Here is a 25,849-nt window from a genome sequence, read left to right on the forward strand (position 1 = left end):
GGACCAAAATATTTCCATGAGGGGAATTTGCCCTGGACAGTTTCTCTTACTTGATGCATTGTCACAACTGTATATTGCTTGTTCTGTACCCTGCAGCTGAAGTGGCAGGACTTGGCAAAAGAGGCTGTTCTGAACTTGCTGCAGTACTGGAGGTGAAATCTTTGGCCTCCCAACCTTGTGTTTCATGAAGGCAGGATTTTATAGTTTGCTCCCACAGTATCAAATATGAGAAGTATTTACTCTGGCAAGTAAATAGATTTCAACATCATAACACAATACTTGTGTTTAGCCAGCCTTATGAATACTGCAATAAAAGAAAGTACCATTAATATTCTTGTAACAAGAATCCAGTTTGGCAGTAAAATAGTGAAAGGTGATGTGGTCAGGAGTAGATGATCAGTTGACTCTGTAATCTTTGAAGTTAATTCATTCATCAGAGAAAAATTCTTAACAGCTGTGTGGACAGGAAGCTGATACTTGGCCCTTTCAACATCTGCAAAAAAATTCTTAAATTTGAGCATCTTGGATGTATGGTTTTATGTATTCTCACTTACATATTCACAAGTTTTGCAAAGTATTCAGGTAGGATTTTTCTCTATTTTTCGCTGCAGTATGTTGATACTGCTTTCAGAAATTTTTTGCCTGTTGTGCAGTTGCTTTATTTTTCTAGGCATTTCAGAACACTTTTTAGGAATTTGCTAGTTTGTCAGGAAAAGAGAACACTTACTCTGCATTACCTCATCTAATGAACTAAAAGTAATTTTTTTCTTTTTTTTTGTAAAAGTAAGAATTTGCTGTTGCATCTAACATTCTCTGGTGCATGAGTGGGTACTGATGTTTAAAACCTACCCCTGTAGCTGTTGTTCTGTGTATTGGAACTGCAGCAGTTCTTATACATATCTTATGAGCTTCATGCACTTGGACAATGGCAACAGGGATTAATCTTGCTTTTGAAATTAAAATAGGAAGTTGAAATTTACCTCAATGAATGGAGTTGAGAAGGAGGGAGAAGAACTGGATCTGAGAAGAACTCCTGGATAATGAGTCATTCATAAACCAACTCTAATTGTGCAGAGGTATCTTGAATGCTACCATTTGATTATGGTAACACTGCTGGTTTGAGTGGGAACTGTTGATTCAGAAGTGCTTTAGAATAACCACATTGGTTAAAACATGGTGTGAAACACTGTATTACAATGTTCTCCATCATGGCTTGAAAGACTCCTGCCAGTAATTCTGTAGTGGATGGTTAACCTGGTGAAGCCTGATGAAGATGGGTAGGCCACTGACAGATTTGTTGTTGACTGAAAGGAAAGCTTTGAGGAGAAACTTCATGGCTCATGTGACTGGGGCTGGACAGAGAGCAAAACTCATATTTCACAAAGTCCATTGTTTCTGAATGATGGCAGTTCTGTGTTTTGACCTGCAGCGACAGCGGTTGATCCAATCTGCCAATGGCTCAAGCAAAGCACTTCAGAACAGGAGACAAGAGAACATCGAAAATGGAAACATCCCTGTGGGGAACCAAGAGGAGGAGAGTGAGCAGGACAGTCTTACTCCATTTTCAGTGCCAGGTAAGGCTTACTTTCTAGATGTTTACAGTACTGAAAAATAAGAATTTAAATGTCAAACACTGGATTGTAAGAAAGACAACATATGTGGGGAGAGAGGAGGAAAGGGATTGCTTCAACTGTCTGAAGGATGGGTTTGCTGACAGGAAAACTGGGCTAGAGGCTGGGGGGCCAAAAGCAGATCTTAGGAAAGTGTTTTCCAGTCATCATGGACAGCCATGGTAGAAGTGCTGATTTGCCAGAGATGAAGGGAAAGCAGGAAAGGGAAGTTTATATTGAAGCATGTCAGAATGACCTGATGAGCACTGCACTACAAGTAATTTTGAAGTCAACAATTAATAATGACTTGTTGGAAATTGCTAGGCCAGAGGCACCTTGATGTATAAATGTGTAATAAATTGTTTTAGTGACTGCAGTGGGGGATGTTTCTTGGATGAAAAGTAAAAAATATTTAGGGAGAGAGAGTGTGTTTAAAATTGTTAGAATAGCTGTATGCATTAATATTCACCTTTCTAATTTTTTTAAAAAAAATTTTTGTGTATAGGGCTATGTGTAACCAAGCTCTTTTGCCCTTGGCACATTGCAGATTAACTCTTGCCCAAATGCTTTGGAGATTAGACAGCAGAGATTAGATTAGCCCTCACAGACATGTAGTCTGCATAATTACTGTTTAACATAAGTATTGCTTGGCGTGGGTAAATACCTCATGCACTGAAAAAGAAGGATTTTCTATGTTATATATAATTTCTTAGCAATCCCATTGCTTGAGTTTCTATAATTGTAGAAGAGATGTTTGTGAAGGAACAAATATTGAAGCATACTGTGTGAAGACTAGAAGATATTTGTATGTTTCTGTGCTCCCACAGGAGCTTCTCACAGTCAACAGTTACAGATTGGAGTGAGGAATGGGGACAAACTAATTCACTTAAGATAGGCCTATTAGATGGGCTTCTGTTCATTCATGAGATAGTTCACCATACAGTAAAAATATTTTTTTTCACTATCAGGATCCAAGTCAGCAATGTGAGATTCTGACTCTGAGACTGAGTTAACCCAATAGCAGCTGTTAACCCAATACTGCTGTGCCCACCACTAAACCATATTTCTGAGCACCATGTCTGCGCTGCCAGACAGTGATTCCACTGCTTCCACAAGCACTCTGCACCAAACCTTCACCACCCTTGCATGTGTGGCAAAGAAGACTTAAACTGAGATGGTTTTGAACAAGTTCTTGGATACTAGTTTTGATTAGGGTAGTATAATCATGCATTTTTTTCTTACTTTCCAGGAAGCTTTCATATTAATAAAATATAGGTAAATTTCAAATTAGAGCTTCCTAAGTGTGTGACAGTCACAATAGACAAAAGGCTTTGAACTGAAGAGGGAGTTGCTAGTTCTATCATTGGTCTTCTTCAAATGCATTTTTTCTGCTTTTTTGAGGGAGTCTTTAAAGTGAAGTTTAGCAGGCCAGAGTGGGACCACTGGTGATTCAGTTGATACTGAATGGGGCAAAAGTTCAGCATGAGCTCAAGAGTTGTGCAAAAGTGAATAAGTGATTGCATAAAATCCTTATCATTACCTTTGGGTTTTGTCACTCTGTTGCCTGGAGTTGATTATCTATTGGTTGGATTCTCATTTCTCAACTCAGATTCTGACCAAGCATTCTTTCATTGTGCTTTCAAAAGCACCACTTTAAGTTTGGTGAAAAGGTGAGGACCCAGCATCATACTTTGTTGTTGTTTAAGTACTGTGGCACAATCAGTAGCCTAAAAAAAATCCTGACATTTCAAACTTGCTTCAGGGTAAAGGTAGTTCACAGCAGTTTCTAAGAATGCCCTGTGGTTCTCTTTGATATATTTTCAGCCTGGGAATAAGGCAGATACATTTTCTAAAGATCAGAAGTTCATGTATTTTTTCAGTACTGTAAAATGTTCTATGAAGAATAGGCTTTCAGTTTTCAATATAGCTTTCCAATTCAACTGGTTTTGGTGACCTAGGTAAAAAATACCCTCTTGTATTTTAACAGCTGCAACTGGCTGTGAGTTGGCCCAACCCCTCTTTTGTGCTGTTTTGTAGTCACATTTTTTAGCCTAATTTGGGATTTGACTGACTTTCTTCAAATTGCATATTCTAGATACTTTTGCAAGAACGAATTTGTGTTTTTTTCTGAAACGGGAGTAAGTGAAGTGTAAGTTTTCATCTCTGAGTGATTCACAGTTATTATGTGTCATTTCAAAATACATCTTTTGTATTTTGTTCTTTTTTTATCTGTCAATAGGAGTGCTCAGCAATAAGTGCAGGGGCTTTAGCAAGCAGAAATAGAGAATGTAGTTGTTACATGAAAACTGTCTCAAACTGTTTCAGCATATATCCTCTTTGTCAGACATCCAGAGATATTCACTCCTAGGTGTGGGTGTGACTCAGGTCCATCCTGAAAGAGGAGACAACATACAGTTTTTATGGAAACTGCATATGATATTCAAACATCCTTTGCCTTTGGTTTTTGTGTGGGAAAAACACATTCTCTTTAAAAGAGGAATTTTTCTTGACCTAACCTTTAGGCTATGATGATTATCTCCCAAGAGAAGGGCTCATCTGAAGCTTTACAATTTGGTTACTCTACAGTTGTTTGAAAGCAGGTCTTAAAGTTTAAAAAAACACCCCTTAGATCAGAATAAAATAGCCTAAAACCGGGCAGGCATATGTTGACAACTAAATAATGTGTTAAAGCCCTTTCATAGGTCAGTGGTTTTTTAGAGCCCAGACTCAGAAAAGCAATTCTGTGCAGCTCTTAATGGATGTTTAAATCCCTTCTATTGTCACATGTTCAGCACCCTTTAAAATACTCTGTGATCTCAGATCCTGATCATTTCACAGGAATGAAGAACTTCTCTTACAGAATTGGAGCATGGATGCTTTATATAAGTCATGATGGTGTTAGCTAAAACAGGAATAATAATTCCTAGAGCTAAAATGAGATAGCAATAAAGGAGATTAGCAAGCCTATCAATTTTTTGTTTGGATCCAAAATACAAAGATAATGTGTAGGATAGAAGCAAAAAAAATTGAGTACCTACTAAAAACATTTAAAATGCTAGTACTTGGTCAAAAGAAATGTTTATCTCAATATTCTGACTCCAGCCATGATTTTATGAAGAAGTCTGGGGAAGAATGAGACAGGAAAGTTATTGTTCAGCTGTTTTCATCTTAAGGAACTTCTTGGACTGGATAGAATCTTGATCTAAAATTCCTTAGTGTGTTTCTTCTTCATTAACCTGAAATTTATGTCTAATTGTCATTGAACGTTTGCAAGTATTTAACACCCACCTTTGGGAAGAAGCTTCATGATTTTGTGAAGAAACTTTTACTTACTTGGAACCTGGCTCCTACTTGCTTCACTTAATATCTTCCTTTATTGGAAACACAGTGGACAAGGCAAACCCAGTGCACCTCACTTGAACACTCAGGATGCTGTAGCTCCTTGTTAGAGCAAGGTTAAAACATACAAAATAAACCAGGCCAAAATCCAGCCAAGTCTAACAAGATGTGGGGAGTAGTTCTGTTCAGTTACATCTTATTTTTGTTGAATATTGTCCTGTGTAGACCTGTTGTAACTCTGACAGTAAAGCTCAATTCTGTGTATTGGAGAAAATTCTTTTTTTGTAGACCAGTTTTTGCTGTACCAAAAATGTGTATTTGAAAGAAAATTATTGGCGTGAATACAAATATTCAAAGTGTGGTAAAGGCACAGGCTGAAAATAGAAATCTGAGTTGTTTTGGACAGATTTCATGGTCTGGAATTTGGAACTTGTATTCTGGTAAATGTAACCTCTGAAAAGAGTATCAGTAGGTTGAAAAATAATCTGTTTTGGATGAAGATGAGAAGTAAAACCTTGGTATTTTCCAAAGGAAAAAAAGAAAGTTTCCAAAAGTCTGAAGGAGAGCTGCAATAAAAATATTTATATATTGCTGCCCACTTGGAAGGGTGATAAAGACTGAGCCTTTTGGGATACTGCTTTACACACTACATAGCCTTTTTCTAGTGTGCTCATACAGAGAATCTCTTCCCTCCACAATTCATGGGGTAATATGCAGAGATGAAGTCAATAAGAATTTTCTAAGAAGGTAGAGAGTCAGCTGCTGTGTTAATTTTCCTAATGAAAAATTGAAAGCCATTTTCTAACAATTTTTTATTATTTTGCAGCAGACGCTGTTTTGTGGAAAATCATGCTGATGGAAAATTCACAGTAGATCCTAGTTTGTTTTATCTGTTTCAGGTGGTTCTGTATTGGATACCCTACTTGGGAGAAAAACTTGTATTTCTCTGTGTTTTGTATATTGCACATGACATTAATTGCACATGAAATTAATTAAGTTTTCAGATTGTCTAATTTACTTATATTGAAGTTTTCCAGTCAGTCTGAGCTCTGATAAACAGCATTTTCTAACAGAAGTTTACTTGCTCTGTGGGCTATTACAAAGCTCCTAGTGTAGAGGGACATGTGTTACTTTCACACATTTGGATTGAGAATTGAATTTACATTGATGGTAATATGTGGGTGATATTCATCTTTGTAAATACAAAGCTTAATTAAAACCAAGGGGAAGGTATTTGCAAAGTCATTTTTAATTGGAGAAAAAAAACCACATTGGGGTTTTTTGTTTGGTTGGTTGAGTTTTTTTCCTTCCCAAATGAAAAATGATAGATTTAAAAATATAAAAAAATGAGTTTAAAAATGTAAAAATTATTAAGTAACGCATGAAAAAAGTTTGCAGTGTTAATCTTTTTAGGTGAGTCTGGATGTGCCTCATTTTTAGTCTGTTTACCATCACCAAAGGTTTAGGCATGTTCTAACTAACTAAAGTGGGGAGCTGAGATCTGTGCTTGGCTGACATGCTTTTAAAGGGAAAACTGAGTGGAAAAGCTATCATTGAACTAACTGCCATAACTTAGATGTGATTCCTGATGGTGTCATTACAGACTCCACTCTGTTTAAGCTTGAAAAAGTGTTTTTTCTCTAGCTTATTTGCTAGGACATGGGGGCTGTCTGCACTATATGCCTCTGGAGGTCCTGTTTCAGTCTAGCTCTAGCTTGGTCCCATGGACAAAATGCCCATTATTACTTGGAGCACTTTTAATTTTGTGCCTCTGGTTCAGCTTTATACCAAGGGACTGTTACTGGTGTGATACAAGGCTGCCCTGTGTTGCAGACTAAAATAAAGTAAATTGCAAACCAGAAAACACTAAGTGGGGTCAATCAGTACATTTACTTCAAGAGTACACTTCTCATCTAAAGGTAAAACACAAATGTCATTTCACACTTTTATATTGAGCTCCTCTCAGCTCTCTGTGAGTGTTGCAAATAGGATTTTTATTTTTTCTGTAAGAAGTGCTTTCTTTAGCACCTTAAGGAAATACTTGTTTCTTCTCAGTGCTGTGATATGTGTTGCTGTCTTTGTTCACCAGAACATTATCTGTATGTGAAAATAATTATGGCAAGCATAATGTCTGGAATGATGACTAGCCCAGGAATGTATTTATTGAAAATGAGCAGAGCTCTTTGTTGTAGGGCTGCCACTTCATTTTCAGAAACATTGTAATTGAGCTCTTTTGTAATGATACCTCTCTAAAATACTTGGCATGCTCTGGTTCCAAATATCTGTGGAGACAGAAAAAATGGGTGTATGAAGTAGTGAAAACTCCTTGCACAAAACCCCTCATCTTCTTTTACAGCAGGGTGATGTGAACATAATGTAGACCAGTGGTGCTTTCTGTAATAAAGTCATTCTTTCATTATTGTGAGGGGGTGCAAAATGCACCTTTCCTCAGTTCTGTGGGTTGCTGCAGGAGCCTTTAAACCCAGGGCTCACAGGAGAGGGTGGTACCACTGTTAAACAACTGCCCTGGGGTCTTGTAATGGGGCAGAATAGCTGGGTATTGAATAATGGCCTAAATGGAAAGATAATTTCCTTCCTAGCAGATATACTAGGGAGTTCAACAGTTGTAAAACAATTTGTCATGAGCTACAAGCAAACTTCACTTAAAAATTTAATGATAAAGTTGTTAAAAATTGCTATTTTAGAGTGGGTGGTCAAAACCAAAACAACAGAACAGCAAAAGAAGTACTTTCAAAAGAGCTATTTTTTTTTGGCATCTTTTAGCTGTGTATTGATTATGTACTCATAATGCAAATTAATAAAGTCATCAGTTTTCTGAGGAAATAAAGTCTCACTTCACTGAGGTTGCTGCTAGATGTACTCAAGGTCATACAAAACTGCTGAGTTACAGCCTAAGAGCAGATTTCTTTAGCCCTATGTGCCACACAAGTTCCATGGCCCAGAATAGTTGGAGCTGAGGTAAAACCAAGGACAGATATAAAAGTTTATGGAAGCTAGAAAACCAAAACACAGAAGAGAAGCCAATGTAGAATGTGCCAAGTAAGCTGCTTTGGCCATGGTGGTTCTGAACTATTCCAGGCCAGCTGCACATGGGCACTTGGCTTCCCTTTAACCCAGCAGAGCCCAGAGCTGCACCCTGCTGTCCCCCAAAGTCTCGAGCCCAGCTGCCATGCAATGAATGCAGATGGCACTCCCACAAACCATCCAGCTGAGCAGTTTCAGCTCCAGATGTTGTGTGGGTAAAACACCACCCCTGATTGAGCCAGGAATTTTAATCTGGCACACATCCATTCAAACTCAGCAAAGATAATGGAAAGGCAGGTCCTCCTCCTCCTCTAGTGCTTAGGTTTTCCTAGAAATGAACAGACATAGCTGTGCTAGTGGGAAGGCACTGTGTGTTCTCAGTTAAGCATTTGTTTGAGTAACTCAGAGGATGCCAGACATGATGCATATTCCCCAGCAGAGACTCTATTTGTTCTTAAGGCAATTCTGATTCTTTTATTTGTTACTGAAAAGAGAAATGTGACTGCCTGTGTGTAGCAGCACTAAAGTCAGATTGCACCCACACAGATCAGAATTGGATCCATAATTTCTTTAATCAGTCATCCACTGACCCTGCATTTGGAATTGTGAGCTGAGGATATTACTGGCTTAGGCCATGCTTTTGGACTATGAACCAAGCCTAGCAGCTTGAGTACAGAGTGTGCAAATTAACCATCCAGGAGTCTTTAAGTAATCTAAACTGTAACAAATTAAGCAGGAGAAGGTATAAATTACCATAGGACTTTTTGAAGAATATTTATAGCCTTGTTAACAATTAAAGAGAGAAGTGAGCCAGAAAGTGTCATTTCCTGGTCAGAACAGGTAAAAGATAACTTTTAAAAAACATCTGTGCAGAAGTATATGTAAGCAGAGAGTAAAAGGTCTTGCCTGTAAAATCTATAATACAGCCTCAGTGACATGTAAGAGTGTAGAATTAGAAATTACCCTGGGACACTTCAGTAGTTTTATGCATTGGAAGTTCCATAGTCCAAGCAATAAATGGGAATAAAGGGCAAAGCTTAGTCTAATATTCCTGATGAGTTGATAGCTCTCAAAATTCACAGGGAAATCTCAAGTTAGAAGGCTTTTCATAACTCCAGCAAGAAAATTTGGTTCTAGAATATTTACAAAAGTAAATTAATAAAGACTTGCATTTGGACTCAAATTAGACTAGTAAGTAGCCTCATAAATGATAAAAGTATTATTAATTTTTAAATGTAAAATATTAAATTTCATTGCATCCAGAGGACTGAGTTCAAACCAATTAAAATCACTAACAAAAATTCCTCTTAAATATATTGTAAATCCCAAGTCATTGCTGATAGAAAATTACTGGTGTAATTGATAGGAGCTGGTTAGTAACTGTTCTTTATAATGTAGCTAAACAACAACCTCCCTGGAAGGTGTACTTGATAATATCTTTCAAGGTGATCAATGATTTTATTCAAAACAACATATTTTAGTAGATCTCAAGCATAGCATTGTGAGTTAATGATGGGAGCCCCTACTTAATTCTAGCATAATTCTAACACAGTGTACAGAAAGCCTAAGCCAAAATTGCAACAATGTTGGTTGTGATATTCTCACTTAACCTGATAGACAAATCCATCATCCTACTTGAAGGATGCCTCATAAACTGTATATAAATAGTACCTCATTTACTTATGGCTCCATTATAAAATAATTCTGGTTTATGCATTGAGATTCCATTTGCAATACTGTAAATTTTAAACAAATAACAAGGTGTTTACCAGTCTTCAGTGATGACAGTTCTTGGGTATTTCTCACCACTTGATTTTGGAGAACTGTACAAGGGAAGTCACTACCTTATTTCCTTTTCCAGAAGATTTCTTTTGCCATCTCAAGGTGGTATTGTATGCAGATGGAGAGACTTAACAAATCTAGATCTTCTAAGTATCAGTTTATTTTAAATTTCTGCCCAAATTAGAATAATGAGGCACATGAAAAAAAAATTGCCATGTTCATAGTTTGGGTGTTGTGCTTCTGTTTTCTGTTGCTGCACATAATGTACAAGTAATTTTCACCACTTGGATTTCAATATTTCTATTAAGGTGAGAGAGTGGGGTTTTTTGGTTGGTTGGTTTTGTTGTTGGGTTTGTTTTTAAATTCTGCATGAGTAGTAATACGTCTGAAGAAGCAACAAAGCTGACTTAATTTTGGTTTCAATATAAGCTGTGATTTTAAATTATTATAATTCTTCCATGGATTTTCACAGATCTTGGCAGGCTTAACTATAACAAGATTCTGGATGAGCATGGAGAACTTGGCTGAAAGTGGCAAGGCCAAATATAGTTGAAAGATATCTGGAAAATGAGCTGACATGCACAATTGTAAACATCCTTCTGGAATCATCTGCTGTGCTCAAAGAAGTGTAGCTGAGCCTGGGACAGTGATGGGAAATGAAATTGTTTCTTTCCTTTGTCCTGCAGATGGGAAAATGAACAAAATTAAATGGCTTTTGACATGGCCATTGATATTCCTGTTGTTCATCACAATTCCAAACTGCAGCAAACCACGGTGGGAGAAGTGCTTTATGCTGACATTCATCTTCTCCACTTTCTGGATTGCCTTGTTTTCCTACTTCATGGTGTGGATGGTAAGTGTATGTAGCAGGACTTCAGTGTATGTAAAAATCTTCTGTGCATTTGTTAAAGAAAGGCTTGTAATTGTAGTGCAGTCTCTTTAGCTCATACAATAATTACTATAATTATAGCTTTTTGCTGCCTTTTTTCTGCAGGAATAATTGGGCCTTTACTGTATAATGCACAATATGTACAGGAAGGTAGTGGAGAACATCTCTACTTGGCTCAAATGCCTGTCAGGCATTTGCAAACCACCCTGTGTTTGCTCTCATGAAAGACAGTGTTTTCTATATATTTTTTGCAACTTTCTATATAATTTTTTGCATTGTAGACCAATCCTCTAACGTAGACTATGTATAAGGAATTCATTTGCCAGCCAAAGCCACATGTTTGTATCATATTATATGTCCTTTGGAAGGTCATACTCTGTACCTTGGTTCCATATATAGATATTTCTTTCACAAATGAGAGAGGTGCTCATTAAGGCTGCAACCCATACTACTTTAAGAGGCAGCTGGACCCTAGTACCTTGTTACCAATCTCAACAAGAGAATCATGCTGACTTCTATTCCTGGCTCTCTGCTTGCCCCTGAAGATAAGGTTTGTCAGTAAGTTCCTAAAATATACCTTTTCTTTAGTGTAGGGTCCAATTTTCCTCATGTGATCAACTGGCAAACTGTTTCAAGAAAACATCACATAGCCTAGAAGACTTCCATCCTTAGTCTCAGCAGGGAAACAGCTGCCTGTCCCTGGTTCAGTCTTCTCAGTCTCACAAGCCTGTTTCCTTTTCAGCTGCCTTTCCTTGATGTTTTTTCAGCCTTCTTTGGATGTTCCAGCTACATACAGTTCCCTGCCCTTTCTAAGAGCTCTGCTGCAATCTTCAATGATTCCCTAAGCTCTTTTCAAGCTGCATCTGGAATATCAGGGGGCAGTATAACCAGATGTGCTCACTTCAGGATTATGTGAGAAGTCATGCAAGAAACTAGTTCCTTCTTCATGTGTTAGGTTATAATAAGTTCTTTATGTCTCTGCCATTTTGGCTGCAGTCCTTTTGAGAATAGAACCAGTGAGAAACCAAAATAACCCCAAACCCACAGATTGGATTGCATCTCCTTAAAACAGCAGTATGTCATGTTAGAACAACAGGAAATGGAGATTTTGTTTGTCCATGGAATGTTGAATAATTAGACACAAAGTCCTTTTCCTTTGCACAGGATTAGTTTTAGGTTGGCTTTTCCACAAGTACTTATTTGCTGAAATGGATAAATATTCTGAGTCTATTCCTGTTAGAGTCCACATCTAAAGCTAAGAGTATGCAACAACTGTATTGGAATGAGGAGATTTTCCAAATAAGATAAGTTAATCTACCTTCCTCCTTGTCCAGGTGACTGTGATTGGATACACCCTTGGGATACCAGATGTGATCATGGGCATTACTTTCTTGGCTGCAGGAACAAGTGTCCCAGACTGCATGGCCAGCTTAATAGTAGCAAGACAAGGTACTGCGTCTGCTGAAGCATAACTGCAATCTTACCTATGTGCTCTGTGATTTGCTTCCTCCACACACACAAATTGTCAATGCAATTTTATAATTTTATTTTAATTTTTACTCTTTCATGACCTCATTAAAAGCCACAACAGCTTGCTAATAATTGTGAACCAGAAAAATTCTCTTTTTGCTTATTGGGACAGGCCATTTTAGAAGGTAATTCAACCTCAGATGTCCCATGCATGGTATATATCAGGGTAAAAACACAAAAGTCATAGACAAACTAGAATATTAACTATTAAAATTACATTGACGAATATATACTGACCAGCACTTTTCCATATAAAACTTGTACTGGTTTCTAGAAGACCTCTCAAATCCAAGGAAGTGAAGTGGTTTGAGAGGCAGAAGTGTTACTCCAAGCAGAGTTCTCATCCAAATACAGACCTCTTTCCTGCTGGAATATAGAAATAGCTGCTCTGGAAAGAGTTCTGAATTACTGACATCTACATCCTCCTCAGCTGTCCATTTGAAATTGTCAAAGGCCTTCTCATTTATCTTTAAATTTTGTGTAAGTTTATTTATGTTCCTTTTTTTTTTATTTGTAAAACACTAGTAGCAGCATCCCTTCCTGCTGTTGAAAACATTGGAGCTGACAGTGTGATCCTCTGTCAGCAGTGGAATAAAAAAATAAAAAGACCTAATTTTATTCTTTTCCAGTATTTCAATTCCCATAGCCTTTTTTTTTATCAGATAATGACATCTCCAGCAGACATTATTGGGCAGACAACAAGGGCTTTGCTGTGATAAATTAAGTACTCAAAAGCCCCACCTTTGTAATTTGAGATAGGACTAGTGCTGTTAAATGTTTCTTGCTTGGAAGGTGTTGTGCATTTAAGTACATAATTTTCCATGTTGCAGTATTTGTTGTGTGCAGAATATTCTCACAAAAACAGTACAAGAAAGCTTTCAGAATTGTTATGGAACTACCTTCCTACTAAATTAATTTTACATGTGTATTAATTTAAGTAGCAGGTTTTTTCAAAAACAAGGAAAATGTTACATTTTTAAATTTACAGGCTGCTGCTTTAGGTTAGTTCTTCTGTTGTACTAAACAAAAATATTGCAAAGATAGTTTGTTCTGAAAGTTAAGGTAAGCACTAGATTGACAGAAAGGGACCAACGCCCTTAAAGAAAGTACAGGTTCTTTGAATTCAAAGGAGTTGTTCACTGACAGAATGCAGGCAGGTACAGATAGACACTACCATAATTTGGGTCCAAAGCATTACCTTTCAGCAGCTTCCTGCCAGAAGATCATGTATTTATGGTATGATAGTGTCTGTCTTCACTGTGTTTGCTCTAAAACTATCTTTGGGACGTGTCCCATTTATGTCAAGAGTTCCTTTTCCTTGTCAGTTCCTTCCTTTCCAGTATTCCCTTAGTATAAGTGATTCAATAATTAGGCCAGTTAGGTCTAAGGGAAGTTAGCAAGGACAGAGAAGAGTTTTGCCTTCCTCATGTCCACTGACACTGGTGCAGAGTGAAATGCCAGCCAGTGGTAAGCATTAGAAGCAGATTTTGAGTAATACCTAAGTACCACCATTTACCTTTCTTTTCCTTTCCTGTAGTATTTTATTGTTCTTGAAGTGAAATTATTACTGATTAAGCCCCACAGAAGCACATATTATCTTTCACTATTATCTGTTTCATTATTTTCAGGATCTCTTTTCATTCAAATGAGATATAGGTCACATATCCACGTACTAAATCCAGTACATAATCTTCAGGTTCCCTGTGGCTGCAGACTACCTGGAACAAAGCTTTGACATAGACCTCAGGTGCAGGGATACCACACACCCTGTAAAGGCTTTGCAACACACAAGGAAGATGTAGTTGGAGTGAGGAATTTCTGCATTTTTTTTCAGAAGTCAGGCTGATGTTATGGAAATTGTCTCCCTACCTCAGGTACTCTGTCCAGTTGAAGGGAGACTGGATCAATGCAGATCATTCCCCTTTAGTTTCCTCCAGTACACAGAATAATGGTCATATACTTTGATTTTATCACAGAGTTGTTTTTGTTTGTTTGTTTTTCTCTGCAGGCCTTGGTGACATGGCAGTGTCCAATACAGTAGGGAGCAATGTCTTTGACATTCTGGTGGGACTTGGGGTTCCATGGGGTTTGCAGACCATGGCGATTGATTATGGATCAACTGTATGTATACCTGGCAAATCTTTAATTTGCACTTTCATTCTGTTTTTTAAAAATCCTAAAAAGAAAGCATGCAAATAGAATAAATGTACAACCAACCTGTTGATCATTTTATTAGCTGCCTAATAAGTGTTGGCAAAGAAATCTTTGCCAAGGAACCTACTTAAGAAAGCAATTCTTCCACAAGCTGCAATTAATTTCCAGTTTGTCAGCTGGAGTACATTACACTGTGTAGCAGAAAACTATTGCCATGGATGGTTCATGACTCTTTCTCTTGCTACTCAACTTCCACTAAACCTGTCCTCATGTACCTTAGCATTTTTGTCACAAAGACCAGAATAGCAGTCTATCTCTCTCTTCTGAGGATTTTTAACAAAAAATCCGTTATAAATACTCCTTTTTTAATGGAGATGGGATTTGGTTTCATTCCTTAATCTGCCTGTTCTTCATTAGGATGCATCTGTTACGGATTTGCATAGTTAAAAATATGTGAGGCACTATTCAAAGCAGAAGGTGGACTTTAAATCAGTAAATTGATTTTTGATCTCCAAAGCACAATTATATGGCCAGCATTTTAAAAGTCTTCTCTGATTTCCACAGGTTAAAATAAACAGCAAAGGATTGGTTTATTCAGTTGGACTTTTGCTAGGATCAGTGGCACTTACTGTAAGTATTAAAGCATTTATAATGCATTCAGTTAGAAAGTACTTGTTAGGTATTTACATGTTACAGAAGGATAAAATAGAAATGCTTAGCATTGATTCTTGTAAAGTATCATTCTTCATATAACACCATGAGTTGAAGAGATACCATTGCCCTCAGTGAGGACTGAAATCTGGCATCTGGTGGAAGAGATGCTGGATATGTGTAGGTCCCATGGATTTCAGTGGCAGTGTTGAAATTATTAGTACTAGAACAGTACTTCTGTGGTCCTGTGCCCATGGTCTGTCCATGTACCCCTGGCCTGTCTCTGTGCTGAGACAAGACCTGATATCCTTCATCATCCTTTGCCCTTGTCTCTGATTTCCAAAACCAGCCAAAATCAAGTGCTGTAGCCTAAATTCTTAATGAAGACTGTGAGGATTGTGAACCCCAGGACTCTGAACAGAGATGCTAAATGTCACTCAGCATAAGACACGTGACTTCTTAAGGTGAAACAATAATTCTGTTTGAACAAATCAATTTTGCTGGTGCTTAAGGTCTGATCCTGCTTGACTCCCAGGGAACGTTGTGTAGGAAGCATCAAATCAAGTATAAGGAATCAAAAAGGTATAAAAACACCCACTTCTACTAATGTCTTTCACTGATTGCCTGTGGAGGCTTTGTAGAGGACAAGGTCACCACTGGAGGTTTCACACTGTTGCATGACTAAGTCTTACAAAGTTTCACATCACCTATGCATGACTTCAGTGATAGAATGACCAGGGCTGTTCACTCTGCTACCAACTTCTTAATGTATCTGATCTATAAGGTGTGAGAACGTGCTTTTTTCTTTCTTATCCCCAGCCTGGATTGCTGCACAGTGCCTGTGAAACAGCACAGGTGTTCTGTAGACATTTGTGTCTGGTGTTGCTGCATGCATGTTGCTAATCAGCACTTTGGGGAGAAATGGGATGATTTTGCCTTCATGCTTTTCTGAAGAGAGTCTTTTCATAGCAGAAGCCAGATCACTTGAGTTTGAGCCATCTATTACTGTCTCATTTGTTCTGCTAAGTACCTTGATTTGCACAGACCCTCCCACAGCAAACTCAGTGGAAAGTTTTGAGCAAAATTAATAATAATTCAGAGGCACTGAACACCATGGAAAATAGATGCCTTCATGAGGACTTTATTGCTTTGCTGCCTGTAACTTATAACCCCTTAGTTCTAGAGCTCAGCAAATAAGCAAGCAGAGCAAGTCTTCTGAAGCTGTTGAAAGTATGGGCATTGGGTGCTGGTGTTCTACTGGGGCATAAAGGATTTGCAGGGCAACACTTGAGGGAGGGGCATTAATTAATTTAGTTTAGTTCATTGGATATTGTTTTAAACAGTAATAGGACAACTGAGGATCAGAACAGATTTTTTTTTTTTTGTCTTCCTGCAAGACCTCTAATTCAAAAGACTCATTTTTAGCTTATAATGGTTGTTTCTAGAAGTCTCTTTCAGAACTTAATTAACTGACATTCTGTTTGCTTGCAGGTGTTTGGAATCCATGTGAATAAGTGGAAACTTGACAGGAAGTTAGGCATCTACGTGTTGCTTCTTTATGCTATTTTCCTGTGTTTATCTATAATGATAGAGTTCAATGTCTTCACCTTTGTCAACTTCCCTATGTGCCGAGAAGAACTTTAAACCACAACAAGGAGAGAGACTGAAATTCTTCTGATTACACATGCTGTAAATGACAGGAGGCATTTCACATTTCTACTTTCTTTCCATCAGTAATTTGAGTGTCTTTCCTGCTTAATCAGCTAACGAGCCCTTTTACCTATATGGAAGGAAAGCATATCTTTCTTTTTCTATGCTAGCTGAAGACAACCAAAGCATTTTCCTCATATTGGATATTGCTGCTTGGTCATAAAGCTACATGGATCTTACACAGAACTCTAAAAGGACCAACTTTTGGGCATTCTGTTGTGGTTTTCATCCTCCTTTTGCAGACAATCAACCACCACCGTCAAGGTTGGCAAGAGGATGGGAGAAAAATCTTTTTGCTTCTTTTGGTTTTGACATTTACTTTCCATGGAAGGATAAGAGGCAAGTTCAGAACCTTTTTTTGGCTCAGTCAGAATATTTAAACTACAGGACAAGAAAGTCCAAGGCACATATCATGGCATGTACTGTTGAGGATCATTTCCCCCTTCAAGTGCTCTGCTTATGGAGAAACTGCACTGACAGTTTTTGATGGCAGTGTTGGATATTTATCACTCTGTTCAGTGAACAGTGTGGCAGAGAAAGAAGAGGAAATGGTTGTATGTTGTATCACTTGTGATGATGCACACTAGAAGTCAGAATAACTACGTACCGAAGAAGAGAATTTACATGCAGAAATTCATACTTGAAAAATATGTTTTATTGTTAATGAGGAATGCTGTATACATAGATATAAACTGATATTTGTGGAATATTACACCACAAGAAAAACTTTGCATTGGCCATTGTAAGCCCATTGTGTAAATTTAGAAGAAACTAAAGAAATATAATTGGGTGCTCAGTAACTATCAGTTACTGTTACCAGCTGGGAGTAGTAGCTGAACATAATCCAGACTTTCTGACAACAAAACCCACCCTGATTATGATTTGATTTGATTCAGTGTGATTGGTGGGAGGAAGAAGCTTATTTCATCAGTCAAGAAGCTGGTGTATTCTTCACCATTTTTTTTATTCCCAGAAGCTTAATGAAGATGAATCTGACACGGAGCAGTGCAGATAAGAGTCACCCTGACAAAAGCCAATCTGTCAAGAGAGTGTGGCCCTTGATTTGATTGCATGCAAGTTTTGAAGCATGATATACTTCTTTTTAACCCCAAGTAGAAGCCAAGTTTTGATATCCTTTCCACCAGCATAAATCTGATACAAGGAATTACTCTGGATATAATTGACAGCAAGATCCAGCCCAGAGTATTAAAATAGTGGGTAACATCCCACATTTTAGCAGTGATATAATTGTAAATCACTGAGACAGCATATTTTGAATTGCTAGTAACTTTAAAAATATTTTGAAGCTCTATGTGAATGATCACATAAAGTTTCTAAAGAAGCACAGTTACCTTTATACATAGATTTTTAAAATTTTTTAATGTTTATAAACCAAACCAAACCTATCAACTAACAGTTGATGTGTTTTTAAATGTATTAATATTTTCCATTGAGACTATAAATAAAAAAATTGTGTCAATGAGAATATACTCTAAAAACTTAGAGATAAGCACTTACTCAGAAAGTTCCTTCTTTTTGACATCTATGACAATTATGTTTTGCCAGCTGACTTGCAGAATACTGTTTACACCAGGCAGTGAGTTTACAATTAAAACTATTTAAAAATTATTTTAGGATAAATTAAAGAGTGTATGCTGCTCGTGGTGTGATTTTTAAGAATTGGGTCCATTCAATGTGATTCTAAAGAGAAAAAGAGCAACACATTTGTTATTTGCTTTACATTTTGTTACGAATGTCAGTATTAGTATCCATTTAGGGTTTCTTACCTTAATTAAACAATTGCATCATTAAACTAAGAACTAAAGATGGACACAAACACAGCATTACTAAAATGCTTTATTGAATAGGCAAGAATGGCAGTAAACACATTTTATCTCAAGTATGCCAATGACCCCATTTCCAGGCATTCACGTTGTTTTTGCTGCAGTATAAAGCTGAGGGATGGAATTCATGTTCATCTTTGAGTCTCTGTTGCAGAAAGGCTGTGCAAATGCAGCATACTGCTGCACCACTGTAGGAATATCTCTTTCTAGTCTTACTCTCTCCCCTGCTGTCTTTCAGGAGGACAGTTTACTGCTGAGAATCTGATGGTGGCTTAGATTTGAGACTGAAAGGAGCAAAGAGAGAGAGGCTGAATAAATGGGGTTTTTCCTATATTCTGTTTTTGTGGTCTTGGAGAACTGTCTCCAAGCAAACATTTCCTCTCCTATGCACACTTCAGGCAGTTCAGTTGTCTTTACATAATAGAAGAGTAGTTCCAAAGTCTGGTTTTGAGTGCACAGTGATCAGCTGAGTTGACAGGGATGAGGGCATCAAAGTTTATAGTGCCAGATCTAGAAAATTGTACTGTACCTCCCTATTTCTGAGCCAGGCAACTTTAGAAGAGTATGGGCATTATTTTTTTCTGTAGCACCTGAGTCTCAGCACAAATATGCATAAATTTTGTTTGCTAATTCCATAAGTTCTTCACACATCATTTAAAATTACTCTGCCTAATCTGAATATCACCTGCTCCAGAAAACCAGTGTTCTGTTTTATTTAGCAAGAAACAGTCTCAGAATCCAGAACAACCCTTACAGTGTGTGGCTGGTTCCTGTCATCTACAGCTCTGCCTGAAACATAAACTCACTTTAGACAATTTATATTGAATTCTAATGCTGCATTTCATGGGGTGTTCTCATCTGCATCTACTGCTGTGAGACAAATATCATGCTGTGCTTATCATTATGAATAACATTAGTAGGATTCTCCTTTGACACCACCACATCACCTAGGATGTATTGTTTGCCAAAGAATTATGAGATGCTGTGTCAGGGCTTTGATGACACACAATCATATGAAGTTCTTTAAGAAGTCCATAAGTACTCCTTGCCCATATGCTAAAATAAGTAGTTATACACTAAGCCATGCAGGTAAACTGAATGGTCCAAGAAAGATCTGATTGACAAATTGTTGTATTGCAGATAAATCCACATCAGAATGTATCAGTAATTCAGGAGGCTCTTGCCGAGTAATAACAGACTTGTGCCTTTCACATGAATGCAGAAAAAAAAAAAGAAAAACATTAGCTTGTGGGATCAGGAAACCATTAAAATTTTTGCTGTTTTCTAGTCAAGAAGAGAAGTGATCTAAGGTTGGCTCTCCCCTGTTAGCACAGTTCTATACTGCAGCTGTTCAGATTGTATGTATAAAGTTTTGTAGCCATTTTGTTTCATTAAGCATTGCAAAAGTTAGCTGGCTGAGTTTGGAATGTATGTCACAATGTTCTGTAAGTTAATGTTCAGCTCAGGAGTGAAAAGAAAGCTGGTGGATGTGAGAGAGAAAACTTAGTGTGATCTGAAATTTGCCAGCATACTAACACTGAAAAGCAACACAACTCAGAAAAAGATACCCCATATCCAGCAAAGCTTAACTTCAGTAGGTTTGATTCCATTTTAAAGCTAAGCATCTATCCAAGTGCCTTGCTGGATTGTGTCCTAAGATGACAGTGGAGCATGGTTTCTGGGCTTTTTATCATACTCAGTTCTGCCCATGTTCTCTTGATTTTGTAGTCTATAGATTTTATTTCTTTCTCAAATTAAAAGGATTGACCAGAATCTATGGATTCTGCTCTGCTGATACCACTTTGGATTTCCACTCTTGTAAATAAGAGAACTCGTTCCTTGTCTCAGACTTCACAACTGTGCATCTGCCCTTGTGTATGAGCAGCATCAAAACTGAGTTAGAGCTCTGAGTTATGGCCAAGGAGGGCTTTTAGCAGCTCTTTTGGGCTGCATTGCCCTGGAGTAGCACAGTCCCACACAGACCCATGGAGTGTAATCCTCTCTATAGCAAGGAACTGGGAGTGTTTCCATTGAGTTCAGCAGTGTTTGATTCCATTTATTTACCATAACAATTGTACTGCATTGTAAAGTATTGTTGAGTAAAGATTTCAAGCTCAGGATCTGCATGTCTATATCTAAAAAGCTGCAGATATGGTTATCTTAATGTCTCTTTGATGGTCTAAGGGCTTCTCTCTGGGCTGCAGAAGAACACCTTAAGTCTTCCCAACAGGTACAACAGCATAGTCAGCCATGTTTCTCCCGGTTCAGTCATTGGGTGCCAATTTTATTTTGTTTTTATATGCTTGCTGCAGCTGTAACAAAGTCAAGTTCTGGTTTTAGATTACATTTATAAACTTTCTGTCATATGTAAGCAAATGGTGAAGGTCTTTACTAATCTAATACTTAGCAATTATAGAGAAGATTCTATTGTCTTTCTTGTCCCTTGTGACTCTGCTTCAATTACACTTGTTTCTATTACGTGTTTGCTCTAGGTGGCAAATGCCTCATGAGTTTTGTTGTCTTCCTTTCTAGGATTTCTTGCAATTGTAATGCCATTTACTTTTGTCCCACTGTTAGTTGGTTTTGGTAGAGTTCTTTAAGCTATGGAAATACTGTCTGATTATTCATGCCTAGGAAAGATCAGACAGTATGTAATATGAAACAGACACTAAAATAACTCTGACAGCCAGGTGAAACCAAAGACTCTTCCTAATTGAAGTGCATCACCTTAGAGCATAATGTTCTGTCATTGCAAGCCTCAGAGTTCTCTGTTATTTGTGTTTAAACACTCAGAAGAAAATCTCTACAGCTCATGCATTTGCTGCACTATTTTCTTTCTATTTCCATGAGTTTGAACACTATATTTTTCATTTTGTTGGATGGTGAGATTTATGTGATGGTCACACAGCTAAATGACAGTGTTTAGTTACAGTGATGTAACTAAAACATATGTACCAAACCCATTATTATTCCCTTTGGAACCATTTGGAAAAGCCTATATGCAAGTGATCAATGTCCTGCTTACGAAGAGAATGTCACTTACTGATGTGTGCATTCCAGTTTCTGACCTATCATGTACATGTTTAAAAGCCCCCTCTTGAATAACTTGAGCATACACTTTTCTCACATTTTCCCCTGTGTGAGGTCCTGATGGTTTTTCCCCAGAGCAGTCTGTGATATCCTGTAAATGCCTCTCCTGACATGTGAGATGTGTGAAGCTGCCTCTCCACAGGCCAGGGCTGTGATTGTGGCAATTTGTTCATCATGTGGTTCTGCTTGCTACCATACAGTGCACTTTCTGAAAGAAATGAATAATTATGGCAAATCAATACCATTTGGATATTCTCTTAGAAGAATTGCCAGTTGGAATATAATCCTGGTTTTCTTTTTCACTTGCACAAAGGATGTAGGTGGCCATGGCTGTCCTGTCACTGAGATGGTCTTGATAAACTTGAATGACAAATAACAAGATTGGTTTATAGCACTAGCCATGGTAACAAAGGTATCAGAATATGTGAAAACCAGACAGATATAATCTCTAGAAAGATTAATAACAACTGAGATGCATCCTTTCAGAGGGTCTTTGTAGAAAGATTATGGCCTTTATTCATATACCAGTTATGTGTGCAAAGAAAACTTGTAAATCTGCTTCCCCAGAAACACCTGTGTTTCAAATGGCTGTTACTGCAGCAAAGTTGTGACCAAATTTTTCCCTTCACGTCCTTGGGAGTGGTGCCAGTGTTCATTAATGCCCTGGTAGTTGGAACAAATTAGAATCAGTGGAACTGGGCATAGAATTTGGCTCATGGTAACTCCTTCATTGCAAGAAATTCTTTGAAATCGTTTATGATCACTAAAATAACTTCTGAACCTTTAAAAACCTGTGTTTCATACTTGCAGGCACCCTTCAGAGGTGCAATACCTCTTTAAATATTGTGAAAACCTTCTAGAACTGCTTACTTTGAAAACAGAAAGGGATGGGTTTGTAAACTGTAAATAACAGAAATCTCTCATGTTACTTATTTTTTCAATGACTGTGACCTTATGCACTGTGAATGCTCTGTGATATGGGGTCCATTGTACAGATAAATATGTCATGAAATCCAAATGGATTTAATGTGATAATTTGTTACAAAATGTTGGCATGATATTTGATTATTTTTGTTGTGAGAATTTTAAAAAATAGTTAACTCAGCATTTATAAAGATCATAGCAGTCAGTATTATAATGCACTATATAAAAATATGTACACTATCAATAAATTATATAAACAAGAATGCTTGCTTTTTTTTTTTCTCAGATGATTAGTAGATATGAAATATTCTTATATATATTGTTTAAAATTTTGGGACCCAAACAGGACATGTGCCTGCATGTTTTTGGTGAAATCTGGACCCTGCTGAACTGAGTGGCAGAAGGCCCACATTCTGTGTGTTCTAGGGAATATTGCCTGCATCAAGCCATTATTTGGAGTGAGCTAAGTCCATCAGTTTGATTTGCAGCAATTCTGAAACACACAATTTGCTCTTTTGGGACTAGAAAACTGAGAACACAGTTTGCTGTACTGAGGCTCTGATCCAGAAGCAATTCTGGCAACCTCAGAAAAACCCCTGCTCAAGAGCATTTTGGCTGCCTCATCCTGTGGTATTTTGGTGTCCAGCAGGTTCACTCTGAGTGCTGCATGCTGATGACAGGCTGGAAACAAGGTCCAAAGGCCACACAGTACTGTTTTCCTTTCCCAGGTCCCTGGGCTCTGGAGACTGCCCCTTTCCAGCATCCCTGCAGTCCATCTCAGGGTGTGTGCAGACTCCTGGTGTATTGTCTGTAGTCTGTGGTGCAGTCTGTGCTGGGCTTAGGAAGAGCTTTAAATATAGTTCTTGGAAAAAGAGGAGCTAAGAGTTTATTTACTTTATCTCATGGCATATTAACAGTTTCATTAGACAAAGTCTTCTCATGAATACTCCTAACCAGTTTACTACCAGGAGATGCAAGTTAAAACAAAGCTTGATCTTCTTTTTCTTAAGCACTGTGCATGAGACTGGAATCCCTGCTGCTGTATAAACCTGGCATTAGCCACTGTGGACTTTTGTACATCTACAGAAAAACCTTATGGAAGTGGAGAAAAAGGATCTTCTTCATTCTCTGACTTTTGCAAATTCATTCTTTTGTGTATGCTAGGCTAAGTTTTTCTAAGCTGGGGAAAGAAGATTCCTTCTTACACACAGAATTAACTTTTGAAAATCAGAATCTGAATGTGAAAAGTGCCTCTTCATTTAATCCTCCCATCCTTGACATGGTGACCTGTCATGATCTGTTATGTAATAGGCTCTATAAAAGGCACATAATCTATGGATTAGTGACACAATAGGCATGACAGTTCCTGAGGGCTCCTATCCCAGGCAATATTATTGATGCAGCCACTCCCTACTGTATGGAAAGCAGAACTGTCATGTAATCTGTGCATATTCTGAAAGCCCTTTATTGTAGATCAAGTGCTCATTCTACTTAATGGCTTCCCCCATAAGCCATTTTTAAACCTTTCCAACCCAGCTGCATAAAACTATGAAAAAAAAAGGGCTGCAGGATGCTGTGGCTTAAGATGGAAAGGGTGAATCAGTCCTAGAAGAGACATGAATTCCTCCCATTTGGCTTGGATTTGGATTTATAACACAGGAATGTCAATTTGAAGTAACTGGATATTATTTTGTCATTTAGCTTTTGTGTAATTATTTCCTTCCAAAGGCTGATTCTACAGCACATTGTCACATACTAAACCTGTCAAATTTCTGCTTCAAAAAGACATCTAGTAAAGACTGGACAAAATTTGTCTTCTTTTTCGTATTTTTAATATTTTACAGAAATACTGAGTATTTTGCAGAAAATGTGGGACCTTTAAATTAAATTTGGTCAATATCTTTAACAAAAAAAAAATTTTGAAACTTCAGATTTCTGAAACTACATTCTTTATGATGGAAATAATATCAAAGATTTCACTCAAATCACATGAAACTGAGATAGCACCAAAATACTGGAATTTTGTTCTCTGTATTTTTGCCATTTTTTTCCTGGACCTTTTTAATAGTTCTAATGATTTTTTTTTTCTCTCCTTCCCTAAAAATATAAATGGAATTGTCTAATTCTCTTGTGGTTTGCATTTGCAAAATCTTAGGTCTTTGCCTAGGGTGGTTGCCTATTTGTGTGAACAGTTTTCTCTGCATGAGCAGGTCAGTGCAGGCAGCACAACTTTGCAGTTTTTTGTCTCATCAAACCTTTTTTTCCAGCAGAGCAAGGGCAGAAGCTGAGTGGGCCTGGTCCCTGCTGAACTGCAGGGGAGGGAAGTGGAAACTGGGGTAGAGTTAAATTTGTATGGTGCATGTGGGAGATGGTTCTCATGCCAATACCTGAGGTGCATTTCAAAGGTGCCCAGCTGGTGAACAAATCTGGAAGATATTTTTTTCTTGGACCTCTGAACTCAGAACCCACAGAAAGGAGTTGGAGCAAGGAGATCCTTAATATAGTAGAAAAAAGTGCTACAAGATACAGTAGCTGAAAATGTAAAACTAGATAAGGCAAAAAATCAGGTGTGAATTTAAATAACACCAGGAATTAAGCACTAACGTACCTTAGAAGGATGATGAATTTTCCATCATGCAGTCTTTCAGTAAGGCTCTTCCTAAGATAATTAGATTTCAAGATAAATCCTTGTAAAAGCTAGAAGATAAATTTCCTAATGTGAACTGAAGTTACTATCTTTATTTAAAAAATAATTAAAAAAAAATAAATAAAAAAAGGGGAAAATTTTGTCTTGTGTTACATGGAAGGTGTGAGTTGGTGATGGTGGAAGTGTCCCTGACTAACTCAGTGCCAGCAGAATTGGCTCTGTTTTCCACACTGAGGTCTAGTTTCCCTCTTGCCAATACACTGACAGCTCCCTGCCATTTGCTGTTCTGCTGTGGACTGTGTGGCACTGTCTATTTTTAGAAGGCTGAGGAATTCCTTCTAAAGATAAAAGAGGCAAAAAGTTCCTTTCGTCTCCCGCTCCATTCCACGCAATTGCTCTTCTCCACCTCTCCTTTCTACTTCTGCCTTAGTGTTTCCACGATGCATTCTGCCAACATCAGGTGTTTCTGGAGCAGCTGGAGTGCCAGCAGCGGGGTCTGGCAGCACATCTGTCACAGCTGGGTCAGGTTCCTGCGCAGTAATGCCCCGGTGGCTCCGGTGGCCGCGGGTCGAAGGCGCCGAGCCCGGCGGAGCTCCCAGCCCGTGTGCCGGCACCCCCGCACTGCTGCTCTGGC

The 25,849-nt window shown here is 37.9% G+C and overlaps 1 protein-coding gene across 3 annotated transcripts in view; it reads left to right on the plus strand.

Annotated features, from left to right (window-relative positions):
* SLC24A4 (solute carrier family 24 member 4) overlaps positions 1–22,816 on the plus strand; it is an 88,527-nt gene extending 65,711 nt beyond the window's left edge. For 2 of the 3 annotated variants that reach the window (XM_079308354.1, XM_079308355.1), the window contains exons 12-17: positions 1,430–1,574; positions 10,463–10,629; positions 12,000–12,114; positions 14,204–14,316; positions 14,914–14,979; positions 16,492–22,816. In XM_079308354.1, the coding sequence (XP_079164480.1) occupies positions 1,430–1,574; positions 10,463–10,629; positions 12,000–12,114; positions 14,204–14,316; positions 14,914–14,979; positions 16,492–16,644 (759 nt within the window). In that variant the 3' untranslated portion in view covers positions 16,645–22,816. Of the gene's footprint in view, positions 1–1,429; positions 1,575–10,462; positions 10,630–11,999; positions 12,115–14,203; positions 14,317–14,913; positions 14,980–15,512; positions 15,574–16,491 lie in introns of those variants that run through there. The other variant, XM_079308356.1, reaches the window with a different exon arrangement.
* Positions 22,817–25,849: the final 3,033 nt, after the last annotated feature.

The sequence above is a fragment of the Erithacus rubecula genome (genome assembly GCF_903797595.1).
Source record: "Erithacus rubecula genome assembly, chromosome: 6".
NCBI classification, from domain to species: domain Eukaryota; kingdom Metazoa; phylum Chordata; class Aves; order Passeriformes; family Muscicapidae; genus Erithacus; species Erithacus rubecula.